Source organism: Cryptotermes secundus, unplaced genomic scaffold, assembly GCF_002891405.2.
Source record: "Cryptotermes secundus unplaced genomic scaffold, Csec_1.0 scaffold836, whole genome shotgun sequence".
Lineage (NCBI taxonomy): Eukaryota > Metazoa > Arthropoda > Insecta > Blattodea > Kalotermitidae > Cryptotermes > Cryptotermes secundus.
The window spans coordinates 1,329,151-1,344,613 of NW_019729223.1; the positions used below are offsets into that span (position 1 = coordinate 1,329,151).

Genomic DNA, 15,463 nt, shown 5'->3' on the forward strand with positions numbered 1-15,463 from the left:
GGTACACGCTGGACGTGCAGCGTGATTAAACCTGCTACTAGGAATGCGCTGTCCCTACACATCCTTTATGCAGTTTTGCAGAAGTAAAAGTTAAGATGCAGAGAAAGTAAACTCTCCAAAGTTATTCGCGGGCCGATTGATCACGAAATGTGGTTACTATCGTAAACCTGTGCGGCTAAACAAGAACAAGACTGAGGAGACAATTTAAAAGTTTTAAGGTTAATAATTGAAGGCCAACAACGTATTGCTTATCAACCCCTTTAAAACCGAAATTCATCCATCTATGGCTCTACAGCTGTTTGTTGGACCTAGGCCGCTTTTCAGTTTTGTTTATTTTTTTACACAGCCGGTAGGACTCTTTGGAATGGGGATCAGCCCGCCGCAAGACCGCTACCTATACACAGGGAAACACAAACACACAAAAAAAGACGCACACAAACATCCATGCCTCAAGTGGGATTCCACGATGCCTGCGTTCGAGCGAGCGAAGACAGTTCATGCCTTAGACCGCGCGGCCACTGTGATCGGCACTGAAATTCATAAACAATATTCAAAACCCGTTCGTACCTCATAAGAAATATATTACGTTTGTATTTTAAACACCGGCTGATTAACGTGATTTAAAGTAATAATTGATGTGTATTCTGAGAATCATAAGAAATACACACAAATTTCTTCGGGTAAGATGCAGGACTTTCTTAATGTTAATGGAAGTAGTACCTATACTATCCACCGCGCTCTGAAGTGCGCCGTTTAAGACATCTGTGGGGGCACAGAATGTATAAGGTGGGGGGGGGCTTCTTTGTACAGTTGATATTAAGGTCATAGAGACATAGGGGCTTTTTGAACCCAAAGGTTCGTCATAGTTATGGAGGAATTATGTTTTTTTTTAATTCCCTTAGTGGGGGGTGGAGTCCAATGGGGTCCACTCGGTACGGCGGCCACTGAGTGGCCTATTGTAGCCTGCCCCGGGTGATTATGATGATGGAAAATTTGGTGGAATGAAGATTGGCAGGGGAAACCGAAGTACCCAGCGCCACTTTGTCCACCACAAATCCCACTTGACCAGACCAGGGATCGAACCCGGGTCGCCGCGGTGGGAAACCAGCGACTAACCACTTGAGCTATGGCGTGGCCTTAGTTATGGAGGGGAAAAAAAGAAGCGGTCACTTAATCTTCTCCTGTGAGAGCTTAGTTCAGCTGACATATTGACAAAGCGTTATTTTAATACCTGCTGTGTACACCTCTTATCCAACTGATAATTTCCGCGTGAGGATTTTCAACCAAATTTTGTCTTACACACTCTAACATAAAAACAAATACGTTAATAAATACTATGATGCGCAGACCCATTGATAGGCAACGACTTGGTAATCACATTCCCGCGGAAGCAAACGCACGCAAAATTAGGGCGTCCATTGCTAGGTAACGGATCAATAAACAACCATCCTTAACAATAGAAGCTGTGTTTCTTGCGTGGCCAGTGCATAGTTGTTATAAAAAGTGTTCAGTAGCATAGAGAATTCACTTGAAGAAGTGTTCATTTGGGTCGAGTTCTGGAGATGACAGTCGGAAGTGATTAAGAAGAAATGTCATTAAATGAATTAGACTGTGCAAAGGAGACTTCATGTGTGATTTGAGTTAGAGTCAGAGAGTCAGATTTACTTTACGACTGACGGTTTACCGCCATTCAAAGCCCCTTCAGACTCACGACCAGAGATTTCTTTTCAACTGAACATTTGCGGACGTAATCCTCATGTAACATCCCTTCTGATTGGAGGGTGGGTCTGTTTTTTTTTTTACTACTGTTGCTCGCCATCGCCAGTGCAACCATTCTCAAGTCCGAGTCCGGCGGGACTTATGACCCCATTTTACTGTCTCAGACTCGAGATCCCCCAACCTGGAGGGCCAGGACCCACTACTTATATCACCAAGGAACAGAGTGGTCCAGTCATACCCCCAGGCATTGGGTTCCCTTTCGTCGCCTCTTACGCTTCGCAGGGCTGATGTCGAGATGTATGAACCAGCCTCCACACGGGGTTCATGTGTGATCTAAAGTTACAGTGAGATGGTTATAAATCCGTTGCCAAGATACGGCTACTGAAGGCTGAGAATCGTAAAGTATGTAAACCAGCGATAACGCTCTATTACCTATAGTCCCAAGGTCCCAAGTTGTGAATATATAAGGTGCAATAAATCAAATCCAAAACCCGTCTTATAAGTCGCCCCTACACATGACAATATATAAAAATCCTTAAATAAATTAAATTCCATAAGATGTTCCTTGGTAGACCTAGTCATAGGTCGGAAGATAATACTCAAACACATATTAAAGAAAACAGCATGAAGAAGTGGAGTAAACTCAGTCGCCGCAAAGCCAGTGGGCCACAAGGTCTAACAGTGGGCTTTTCTTAGGGGTTCCTTGAAATGCGGGGAACTGCTTGGCTAACCGACGTTCTCAACAACTATTTCGCTCCGTGGACTTACGAGCAAGAGATTCGCTTAAATATTATGACGAAGCCATATACAAATTAATGCCTACAATGTATGAATAACATGACATATTCCAATAAAGAGTGGCAAGCATATTCATTTGGGGGGGGGCACTCTGTACGAAGCAATATTGTCACGTATCCGGGATTTGCGTGACTAATAAGATAGGGTTTTAGGATTTAATGATCGAATTTATTGAACCTTTATATAACTGGTTCCAACACTTCACAAATCACTACCTGACACACTGTTATCTTCTTCCGACTGGACACTCCACGGCACTATTCTGACTTCCAAATTAACTCCTCCATTACTCTGCTGTACTCCCTCAATTCTGATCTCCCACTCTGTTCTGCAATATTTATAAATCCTCAGCACGGACTCCACAGAAAACACCGTCTTCTGTTGTCAAGATTGCGTGCTTATTAGTCCGTTACCTAGCAATAGATGTCATTTTATTGTTTAGAGCTATGCTCTGAGATGTGTTTATCGAGCCGTTGTCTAGCAATGGCCATATGCTTCACAATATGTTCACTCATTTCAGATACCACTCTATGAAACTTACGGTAGCAACCCAAACGCGAACAGCCATACCAGAACGTAAACCACCCACAAACTGTCCAATACCTCTCACCTATCTTTTAATGCGACTGTTTAACATTCTCTTTGCATCGCATTCACTGACCATAGGGGAAGCTCACACTATCATGTACTCGAGGGGAAGTCTAAACGTACTGAACCGTTTTACGCCAGAGTACAGGACACCCAGAAATTTTATTTGTATACCCCAATAGTGGGATTTTAAACTGGCCTCGATGGGTAGCTATATAACAACGTTCAACGTGTCTGTCCGTCTGTCCACATATTTAAACCCGAGACTTGCTGACCGGATTTTCGTTATAGAATATTCTATGAAACTTGTTGAGTCGTTGTCACTTAAATCAGATTTACTTATCCTAGAGATTCACATGAAACCTTCAAAATCATGTAAAAGTTTTAACCAATGTTAATAAACGAGCGAGCCGATTATGGTATATAATATAGTATGTAGTCGCCTGAAATAAGTAATATACTATACGACAAACAGGCGGACCCACTCTGCTTACATGTAAATTTAAGCTAAGTATATGATACGTGCGTTAGCTGTAAATTACAGACAGGACCTGAAGATACTGTATATCTGCCGAAACATGCCATCTTAGACAGCAACCCCATCTATTGTGTTGACAAATAAAACAATGAATATCTTCTATATGTGTGTTCTATGTGTATGAGTGTGAAACCTGGTCTCTGAATTCAAGGGAGGAACATAGGCTGAGGGTGTTTGAGAACAGGGTGGTGAGGAGAATATTTGAATTAAGGAGGGGTGAAATAATAGACGGTTAGAGGGATATGCATAATGAGGAGCTTCATAATTGCACTCTTCACCAAATATAATTAGAATGATCAAGTCAAGGAGGATGAGATGGACAGACCATGTAGCTTGCGTAGAGGAGAAGAGGAATGCATATACGATTTTGGTGAGAAATCCAGAAGAAAAGATACCACTAGGAAAACTAAGACGTAGGTTGGTCGATAATATTAAAATGGATCTAGGAGTAATAGGATGGCGTGTTATGGGCTTGATTTAATATGGCTCAAGATGGGGACCAGTGGAGGGTTCCTGTGAACACAGTAATGAACTTTCGGGTTCCATAAAATTCTGGGAGGTTCTCCAGCGACTGGCGGCTCCTCAAGAAGGACCCAGTTCATGTGTTTAAGCGTAGGGTCTTGTTGATTCGTCACCCTAAAGTTAACGTTCTAGGTAGCGGAACGCCCGCTTAACTACCCAACGACTTCTGCCTACTTCCCTGTGCGTACCTTTTGATCCCCGAAACGCATCTGCCGGCGAGCGTTCCTCGACACGTTCATTCGGCAGAGGAATATACGTTCCTCGTCCCCGGGCCCCGTGGCACTCCGTACCAGCTCCGTCTGAATGGCCTGGTGGTCCTGCTTGTCTATGATGTCATACACACTGTCTCCATGAATCAGCAGGTCCTCCTGCAACAAAACAGAACATATGAAGCCAAACCTCCGGAGCACAGAGGCTGCAATATACACCAATATCTGCAGATTTCCTCTGCTTACTTACTTTTCTTTTTAATTCGCTTAGTAGGGGGGGGGGAGTCCAGTTGGGTCCACTCGGCAGGACGGCCACTGATTGGCCTATTGTACCTGCCCCGGGTGATTATGATGATGGAGAATTTGGTGGAATGAAGATTGGCAGGGGAAACCGAACTACTCGGAGAAAACCCGTCCCAGCGCCACTTTGTCCACCACAAATCCCATTTGACCAGACCCGGGATCGAACTCGGGTCGCCACGGTGGGAACCAGCGACTAACGCCTTGAGCTATGGCGCGGCCTGCTTCTTACTTACTTACTTATGGAGCTGAGCCCTTCTTGAGGAGCTGCCAAATCTGCAGCTACTCAAGAATTTCCAAGCACTTAACGGAACCCGAAGGTTCGCTACCGTTCTCACAAGAGCCCTCCACTGGTCTCTATCCTGAGCCAGACCAATCCAATCTATACCATCCAATGCTATCTCTCTAAGATCCATTTTAGTCTGCCTCTGCTTATGGATTTAAACTGATTGTCAGAATAAACAGCAAGTATCTCCCTGACTAACACTAACACACTGATCTTTGCAACGGAGACACGGCGTTTCCTGTGAGTAGGAGCTTACTTTTTAAATATCATTTACAAGACTTGACCGCCTCTGTGGTCTAATGGTCAGAGTTCCTGCCTACAGATCCAGAGATCCCGTGTTCGATTCTCAGCGCTACAAGATTTTCTGAAAAGTAGTGGGTATGGAACGGGGTCCATTCAGCCTCGTGAGGATAATTGAGGAGCTATTTCAAGGAAATAGCGGCTCTGGTATAGAACACCTAAATTAAGCGCCGTAGGGATTCGTTGCGCTGACCACGCGACACACTCTATCCGCTAAATTCGGCACTAACTTCGCCGAAAAGCGGCGGTCGTTCGGTTGGTATAGTTCGCTTGCGGACTAAAGCCACGGGTTTATTTACAATAAGTTCAGGCTTCAAACGGTTAACTTGACAATTTCCTTCAAAATTTCTGTCTCGCAACATTGGGCGAGAGACAACGATTTCGTATGTGACCCATCAGTAGGTTGAATTCTTCCGCGTCAGGAAGTAGGGATAGACCAGTCGGTACAAAAATTTCACACAAACACATCGAATATATTTTTTTAATTATGGCTTGTTTAACGATGCTATCAGTATTTCAGGTTATTCTTCTTCGAATGATAAGCGAAGAAGTACTTACTTTGCGGAAGACAGAACACATGGCATAATTAATGGTACTATCCTGGGATTCTCTGGAGGGACTGAGGGAAACCACGAAGAATCTCAATCATCATGATTGTAGTTCCGGTCGAGATTCGAACTGAACACTTCCAGGATACAAACCAGAAGAGGTACTGCTTGAGCCAACTTGTTGTTAATACACCGAATAATTTATCAGTTAACTTTATCAAACGTAAAGTCCCACGTTCGCCACATATTCGACCTACATCGTACAAAACGATTACTTCAACATGAATTGCACAATTTTAAGAAATGTCCGCACAACATTCCAGAAGCCCATAATCAATGGAGCTAGGTGTCGAGCCCCTTTCATAATTTCACGGGACAATATTAGTGCGGCCTCTAGTGGCATGATGCTCATATTCAATTTTTTGGACCGTCATCAAAGCCGATGACAGTGGCCGCGGTCTAGACCATAAACCATCTTCGTCCTTTCGAACACTGGGTTCGAATCCCATTCACGGCATGATGTCTGTGTAAGTTTATTCTATGCTTGTGTTGTTCTATTTGTGGGCGGCGGCCATGCGATGGTTGATCCCCCGTCCAAGGAGTCCTACTGTCTGTGTATAGGATTAAGAAACCGAAAAAATGGCCAAGGTCCAAAGGGGTGTAGAGCTATAGAGCACGAGAGAGAGATAGAGAGAGTAATCAAAGATTCAAAACATATTTTAGCGGGATCAAACGCAAGTACAAACTACTGCAAGGGCCCTAAGCCTATATTTCTTTATAAATAACTAAATTAGGCTGGAGATGAAGAAATTCTGGTCCTGTTATGTTCCGATATTTGTTATTATGATCCATGGAAGTGTGATGGGAACAATTACAAGAACTTCAGAACGAAATATGTAGTATCAGCATGTACAGTTCACACACTTATCCGCAGATTATCTACAGTTGTGTATGGTGAAGAGTACAAATGTTGCTTGGTGTACCAACTACAGCATAAAACATAAAACAAAAATCCTAATGTTCTTGTAAACAGGTGAATGACGACAAAACGTGTTCATAAATCTTTTCGTTCCCTCTCCAAGACAAGTTCTTTTTTCATCCAGTTTTTGTGTGCACTGAAATCCAAGTGCTGAGTAAGAAGTATTTTGAAAACTGCTTGAAGCAACTGAACTGCTGCGTAGACTTGTGGCAGGTTTTAGTTTCCTTAAGCCTATCCTGGATCTTATCTTTACAGCATCAACAATAACATACCTCTTCTTCCGTTCTTCTTGTTACGTGTTGGGGTTGTTTTACTCCAGTTCACGCACGAATTCAGAGACAGAAGAAATGGAATGCATCAGAGTTTTGCTACAAAGTATCTTGGAATTACATCGTCAGAAAACAAAAAACAAAGATATGAACACTGGAGATAATAAAAAGAGGTAGCCAATGCCTTATATTCTCATATAACATCAAATTTATATGCATAACATCACTCTGTTAAAGTTTGAGGCCAGTTTGTCGTGGCGTCGAAATTATCAGCCATAAATCAACCCTGATATTCATACGTGTTAACAATACGTAACACAGAAGATTATCATTTGATACTTATGAAGGCTTTTGAGATAGATATAGGCCTAGTGGCGATCTCTGACGGGAGATGGAAAACACAACAATCACCTGACACAAATAACAACCGGAACAGCCCATACTATGTTTGGAGTGAGGTTATGGGTAAACAAGGAAAAGAAGATAGAAAAGGAAGAATAAAAGAAAAATAGGAGAAGGGGAAGAAGATGGAGTGATAAAAAATGGTGGGAGAATAAAGTAAAGAAGTAATAGATGGAGGAGGGAGAGCAAGAGGAAAGGATTAAGGTGGAGCAAGACAAAAGAGACAAAAGAAAATGAAACTGAGGCATGTGAGGATATGAAAATGTAAGGCAAGGTAAAGTTGTCCTTGTGCTCAAAGACTTAAGCACTACGCCATGAATGCGTATGGGAAGTGGATGTATAGATCCATAGATGTATAGATGTATAGATTCTTGTTCTGGAAGTCGAATGTAAGAAAACAAATTTAAATAACGTTTTGATATCATCTTCATGCCCTTGTTACTCAGAAAGCCGGCACTACATAGGAACTGACTTCTTCCTGATGGAACTGATTTGAAAAGGATAGATTTGGCCTAATTTCTGTGTTAGAGGTATTTCAGAAAAATGTATGACGTATTTCGAGCTTTCCCATATCCATTCATGCGTCCGTCTGCTGAAAATAATGGGTGAGCTGAAGGACTAATCCTTTTATACAATATATTGCTTGGAATCCTGAATGAAATTTAATGGCGTTATTTAATTAGTGTCCAAACTGGACAGAGTGGTCTACTAATTTGTGAATACGGTATTTAAATTTCTATAAATGATAATTAAATAAAACTGGCACAACTGACGGCCATTTTATGATCTAATTTAATTACATCAATAAATTTTATTCTCATCCATCAATCCACCCATCCATGAATCTACCGGCAATCCATCACATTGTATGAAATCTACCATCCACCTTACTCATGCTGCCGAATGCCTCTTTCTGTCCCTCTCACACAGGTACTAGCCGGATGTTGTCTAGTTTCTCATATAAATTACTTGCAGTAACCGAATACATCTAGTTAAACTGCCGTGCAGTAAGCAAGGGGCAGGTCACAAGGTCGAACAGCGCTCACTGTAGCACCTCAGCACACGCGTGCGCACTGGATAGTGTATGGCATGCACATGAGCTGAATGTGCAGGGGTTATCGCAAGGCAGGGGTCGTTAGTCGAATCCTGACGAAAAATGGGGACGCGACATACAACTACCCACCCATATTTCTGTCCGTCCATCCACACATATCCATATATCACCAAAAGTAGAGTAAAAGTACAGGTAAAGAAAAGGTAAATTTGTCCCTCTGCTTAGATAATTAAGCAGTATGCCATGTAGACAATTGCAAGAGTGGAGGTATAGCTCCACTATTCTTGAACTCGGCGCTAGCTTCACACCACGGCCGCTTTACCCCGAGGCAATACATAGGTCTATTATAAATTATTTGGGTGTAAGAGAATAATGTATTTTCGAAACGGTTGTAGATATAAACATGAAACAACAGTATAACAACAAGGAAACTCGTTAATTTTTAGTTGGAAACGCTGATTACTACATATCAGCCGCAAGTGGCGCTCCGATCGCTATCAAAAAGGAATGGCCTCTCAAATACAGAAGGCTTGGATAAGACGGGCAGATATAATTCCTTGGCCTCTTAGATCTCTGCACCTCACTCCATGTAACTTCTAATTATGGGGATATGTGAAAGACCAGGTATACCAACCTCCGAAGCTACACTCCCTTCGAGAGGGAATTTCACATGGCGTAGCAAACGTCGATGAGTCACAGTTGCAGCGTACATGGGAAGAATTCGAATACTGCGTTTATATTTGTAGCGTAACTAATGGAGAGCATATCGAACGTCTAATAATAATATTACTGATAATAGTTAAAAAAGACAAGGTCCGTGTCATAGTTCATGCGGTTAGTCACCGGCTTCTCACACTGGCGGTCAGGGTTCGATTCCGGGTTAGGTCATGTGGGATTAATGGTGGGGAATATGGCATTGGGGCGGGTCTTCTCCGAGTACTTTGGTTTCACTTGACAATTCTGATTCCACCAACTGTTTCACATTCATTAATCATACTGAAAGCGTCGTTAAATAACCAACTAAGAGGAAACACTGAAATCTGTATTTTTTTCGCAGACTTTGGGGTGGCTTCGATTTCGCATAATTAAAACTGTGATTGCAAAAATGTCCAGAAGTTGCCTAAGTATATATCTCAAGACACACAGCGTTAACCACTGTTACTGGTGAGTAGGTTTTTGACACGGACTAACTGCTGCACAAACAAAACAGCTACAGACCTCACGCTACTATCAAGGGCTACCAAAATTAGATAAACACAATTATAAACCGTTAACAAATGGGTTACATTACGGACGGAACAAAATGTTGTAATGGCGTGTGTCCACGAAAGCGCGAGGCCAGATGAACAGGATTTCCCCCAAGGCCTTCCCCGTCCTGCTGTTGCAGCGGTGAATACTAAACTGAGCAGAGGACAGACGGGGAAGGTGATCACGTTTTTATCCGGAATGAAGACCAAGTTCGGCGGAAGCCCCTCAGATTACGTCACTATCAGCATTCTTTTATACCAGATTATACAACACAGCTACTATACCGACCATCGAAAGCAGAAGCATACCACAAACATATATGTCATCGAGAACATGCACTCAGCCTCGTCCAGGACATGTGATCAGCATTTTGAAGCTCCCTCGACCAAACCTTGAAGCTAATAATAGTGAAGAAGAGTTTTTAATATCCTCTGAGAGAGCTCCTGTAATGGGTCATGGCCACTTCCTGTCAGATTCTGATTAATCGCTGGCATAATCATATACTGTTCCTCAGTTCAGTCTCAAACAGTATGGTAAAGTTGAAGTTGTCCATGTAAGAATTACTCACATTGCGAACAGGTATGGTGGTCTAGTGGTCAGAGTTCCTGGCTACAGATCCAGAGGTCCGGGTTCGATTCCTTGCAATACCAGATTTTCTGAGATGTAGTGGCTCTGGAACGGAGTCCACTCAGCCTCGGGAGGAAAATTGAGGAGCTACTTGAATGGAAAAGTAGCGACTCCAGTCTAGAAAACCGAGATTAACGGCCGTGGGAATCCGTTGCGCTGACCATGCGAAACCCTCTATCAGCAAAAGTTAGCACTAACTTCGCCGACAAGCGGCGGTCGCTCGGTCAGTATAGTTCGCTTGCGGACTAAAGCCACGATGTTTTATTTTTGTTTGTACGCTGGTGAAAGGCGAGCACATATTACTGACTTTAGAAATAGATAGAACTGAGTGATCAGCTTCAAGTTCCGGCCTCTTTAACGTTCCAAATTAATGAGTTCATTGTTGAAATTAAAATGAATATGCTCATAAATAATTATTCATTGTATTTCGTTAAAGATTAACCACATAGAACAAGTTATAGGAAAAATTATATATGCAGATGCTAAAGGGAGGGATAATACAGGGTGAACACAAATGACCTTTACAGTATAGAGATACTTACATTCATAGATAAGTGGATAAGGTCATACGAATTTTCTGTAGGCCACTGAAGACTCATTTCAGAACAGAAGTGAAAATATTGCATTTCAGCATTCTGTTGCATTGATGTGTCATTTCTATACAACCACTTCTGTCTTTAATACAACTGTGTTCACAGTCTCCCCCCAATTTAAAATAATATTAAAATCACATTGAACATGTAGCAGTTGATTCTCATTTTAATGTTGTTTTAAATTATGGGGAGATTGCGAACAGAGTTGCATTAAAGACAGAAGTGAATGTGTTAAGTTCGAATTTTAGTTTCGTGTGAAACATTCCTTGTGCCAACGTACATTAAATTCGCACGAAAATGCTAAGATCGGAATTCCAATATCAGGCTTTATAAAAATCAGTTGAGGAGTATCGGAGGTCACTGATTGTATCCCCAGCTTTGGTCCAGTCGGGGTGGGAATTCGTTGTACTGACTGATGAGAGTGGGTTGTATTTCAATAGTTTTATCTTTTTGGTCAGTTTCGTAAAGTTAACATGTAGAATGGCTTTAATACTTCAACGATGGTTAAAATTAAAATAAAAATTCGTTAACTAGTTGTTACTTAAAAATGTACCGTGTAAGGTACAAATTTATGTTAGTCTACAAGTTCTTCCACGTTCCTATTTAGAAGCACTGACATATATACTGTGACATGATTGCTGAAACCCGGAATAGTTGGATTAATAGATGCGGTCGTTGCTAGGTAACGGCTGCTAATAATGAAAATGAAGCCTACCTGCTAACCGCCGACTCCGAAGTCAGACTGACTGTGGACTCTCTCGTTTGTCCAGTTGGTCTTCAGTATGGACCATGTCATGTCACAGTTTTAGGACTCGGAAACGTTACGTTAGAAAGTAAGGCAATTCATAATTCTGAACACATATTTCTGTATCTGGGAATGCATATCGACAACATCATTACACTTCGAATGATTCGCTTTTAGGGAATCAAAAGAGCAACTGAAGGTCATAACCAGAAATAAAGACAGGATTTTACCCCAAGGTTTTCCGCGTCCCTGAACACGACGCGTTGAGAATGTAAACAGACGCAGTGTTGGTCCGACGCTGACCACTGGCTGAGTTTGTCATTGCTGAAGGCCATCCTACGAATGGATACTTTTGGGGAAATTTATTGCTATGAACATACCGGCATGCTAAATGCAAAAGCGTCACATGCTAAGTGCTTTTAATATCAGCTTGCTTTTGGAGAGACAACAACATAACTTCATATGAAGCAATGACTTATTTCGCGTCATGTCGTGCAACCACGGCCTCATGCATACATTCGAGACGATGCATGAGACAAACGTGGATCCAGTTATTAACTGAAATCTGTTAATTGAGAATATTCCATCAGCCCGTGTCCTGTCCATTATCTTCTTCTCCTCCTCTTCCTCCTTCTTCTCCTTCTCCTACTTCCATTCTTCTCTCCTCCTCCTGCTGCCTTCTCCTCTCCTCCCTTATTTTTCTTCCATCTCCTTTCCTTTCTACCTTCTCCTTTCTTTTCTCCCCCTCTCCTCCTCCTCTTCCTCCTCCTTCTCCTTCTCTTACTTCCATTCTTCTCTCCTCCTCCTCCTCCTCCCGGCTTCTCTTCCTCTCCTTTCCTTTCTCCCTTCTCCTCTTCCTCTTTCTTCTCCTTCTCCCACTTCACATCTTCTCTTCTCAATCATTTTTCTTCATCTCCTCCTCTCGTCTTCTCCTCTTCTCTCCTTTCCCTTCTCCTTCTCCCCCTCCTTCACTTCAAAGTCCAGATAATCAGTCCTGTTCCGAATTCACACTCGCACTCCAATCTTTTCTAAGGCTTTCCTCAGTCTCCGCGTTCTTTGTATTTATACTGCAGAATTTGTTTCGGCATTATTTCACCCTTCATTCTATCCAAATTGTTTTTCTTTTTTATGAAGGACGGAGTATTAAAATTTCTTAAGTGGGGACGTTACTACCCCACCCAGTCTAAAATCTAAGAATTATAACTTGTTGCTTGTTGTTTTAGGAAGTGTGAAACTTGGTCTTTCATTCTTAGGAAACAACATGGACCAAATTAAGAGATTCTTTTTTATAACAAATTGCTGATTATTGTAATTATTTAGGCCATCAAGGCTGTAGTGAAGGAAGGCGAGAGAAGACTGCATAACGAGAAGTTGAAACTCTTCGCTTGATACTGTTAGAGCGATTACGTAAAGAAGAATTGGGGACGAGTTATGTGGGGGAATAAGGCACGCAATGGGGAACGAGAGAGCCGCATTCAGCAGTGTGGTCCGTAAATGTCAAGGAATTTTACCAAAGATAATTCCCTCAAAATGCAATGTACCGAGTTATAGAGAATGTGTCGTCGATAGAGCTCTGGACTCTTTTATTTCCATCGTTGAGCCATTATGTGAGAACACAATTTTCTGATTCACCGCATAGTGCAGTGCTATCCCTACTTATTTCCACAGGTCTACCTTACTTGCAAGTGCTATATTTCAGAATACTGTTACGTGTATGGTGACTATACACGAGTTTTGGATTGGATGGTTGGATTGTTTGCATCTTATACATTCACACAACTCGGGAACTACAGGCAATACAACGCTATCGCTGATCTACGCACTTTACGATTCACTGTTGCATACACACTAGGATTCTCAGTCTTGACTAGTCTTATCCAGACAACGGATTTATAACAGTCTCACTGTCACTCAGAATCACACATGAAATCTTCTTTTCACAGCCTAATCCCTTTCTTGGAATTTCCTTCAGCTGCCAATTCAGAAGACACGACTCTTCACTTCTCGTCTACTGTTCTATGCTGAAGAACACGTCCTTATAACCACTTTGCACGGACCACGTAGAAAACAGTCTCTATTGTTAGCGATCCGTTGCCTAACAACAGGCTTTCTATTCTTGCGCGCGTTTGCTCGCTCAGGGATGTATTTACCGAGTCGTTGCCTAGGAATGGGTATACACGTCACATTATACGTTTACTTTGTTCTAAGTCACATTTTAGTGCATTTCAAACCAATTTCACACCGTCTCCCGACAGTTGGTGTTAATGGACATAGCACACTCCAGCATTCAGGGGACAATATGAAGTCAAAAGTACTAAAGTCGATGATTACATATCTCGGTGCAAAGCCACGACTCCTTTACAAGGTAAAACCGGATGTGTAACCACAGAACCGAGCGATGCTGCAGACATGGTGCAGACAACATACAAACAAACCATGCTGTGAAGTATTACTTTTCCTTCACAAGTAAAGATATTATTAAAAGAAGAGACAATTATTTACAACAGGTGATCTGGTGTGCAAGATTTATGCGCGAACCTTACATACAATAATGAGTACGGGCCTCACATGTACGTATCCAGGCGCGGGATGTGATGGTATCTGCTCTCGGTGTGGGAGATGCAGAGCTGCTGGTGGTCGAATTCCAGCCCGTAGGCCTGCAGCTCGCATCTCCATCTAAAGCTACTCTTACAGGCCCCAGCTCCGGTTCCATGTTGCGCACATATCTCCTTCTTCTTTCTTGGAAGGTCTGCAGCTCAATCACAATGCCGTCTTCTGAGATGTGGCGTCGTGTAAATGTAGTGTGAACCTACGTTTCGGAAGGACGTATCGCTTCAATCTTCAGGGTAGAAAAATCCGCGAACGAGGAACCACCTTAATCATGTGGCTGCAGAATACTGTGTAAATATTACATGCTCATTCCAGTTACTAAAGAACAAAACATTCTGGATGTCACATAGTTATGTTGGGGTCTGTGGGGTGCAACATTAAAAATATAGTCCTCATTTTATATAAACTTACAATCGAATTAGTATAAGATTCATCGTAAAATAAGCTGTTACTTGATAGAACTTATAAGATACATATCGTATTAAATTACAAAAGTTTTATTTTACAATATGGTGAACAATGAACGAGATGTAGGAAAAAGGTAAACTAATTGTTGTCTTCTGCAATGCCACGTTTTTCGTGTAATTAACTTCGCAACAATGCCAATTTTTATCCAATAATTACCCTGTATCAGAGGCCGCTGTAGGATATAAAATTATAAACCAGCGATGCTGGAATGTTCTTTCCAAGTTTTTTCCCTTTAGAAGACGAGACTAAATGTTTCTCTGGAGAGAAGAGGCTGTTTAACTGCGACTGAATCTCATTGGAGGAGCCGTGTGGGATGTTGGGGGGGCGGGGGCCAATCTTCCATCGTTAAAATGCAAGAAAGGAGTAGAGACCAACGCATTCTATTATGTGAACGTAAACAATGCCAGGAGTGATGAGTCGCCCCACCTGATTGATAAGCTCTTAGCGATTCATTATCATCGCTCACTTTTACAGTTAGATCCTCCCTTTTGGACGCGTATCACGCATCTTGATCGCGAGAATTTCTTTAAGCAGCACATTCAGTACTTCATAGTATTTTTCTGCACGCTAATGGTCTTACAAGGAAAGAATGTTGGTAGTACATACGGATAAGTTTAAATCATTTCCGTGCCTCTCTTTATTACAATAATCTTTCTTCTG

General features: G+C 42.1%; 1 protein-coding gene across 2 annotated transcripts in view; it reads right to left on the reverse strand.

The window, feature by feature from the left end:
• LOC111865566 overlaps positions 1 to 15,463 on the reverse strand; it is a 566,968-nt gene that overhangs the window by 66,947 nt on the left and 484,558 nt on the right. For both annotated transcript variants that reach the window (XM_023853714.2, XM_033751867.1), the window contains exon 5: positions 4,354 to 4,533. In XM_023853714.2, coding sequence (XP_023709482.1) covers positions 4,354 to 4,533 — 180 coding nt within the window. The remainder of the gene's footprint in view (positions 1 to 4,353; positions 4,534 to 15,463) is intronic.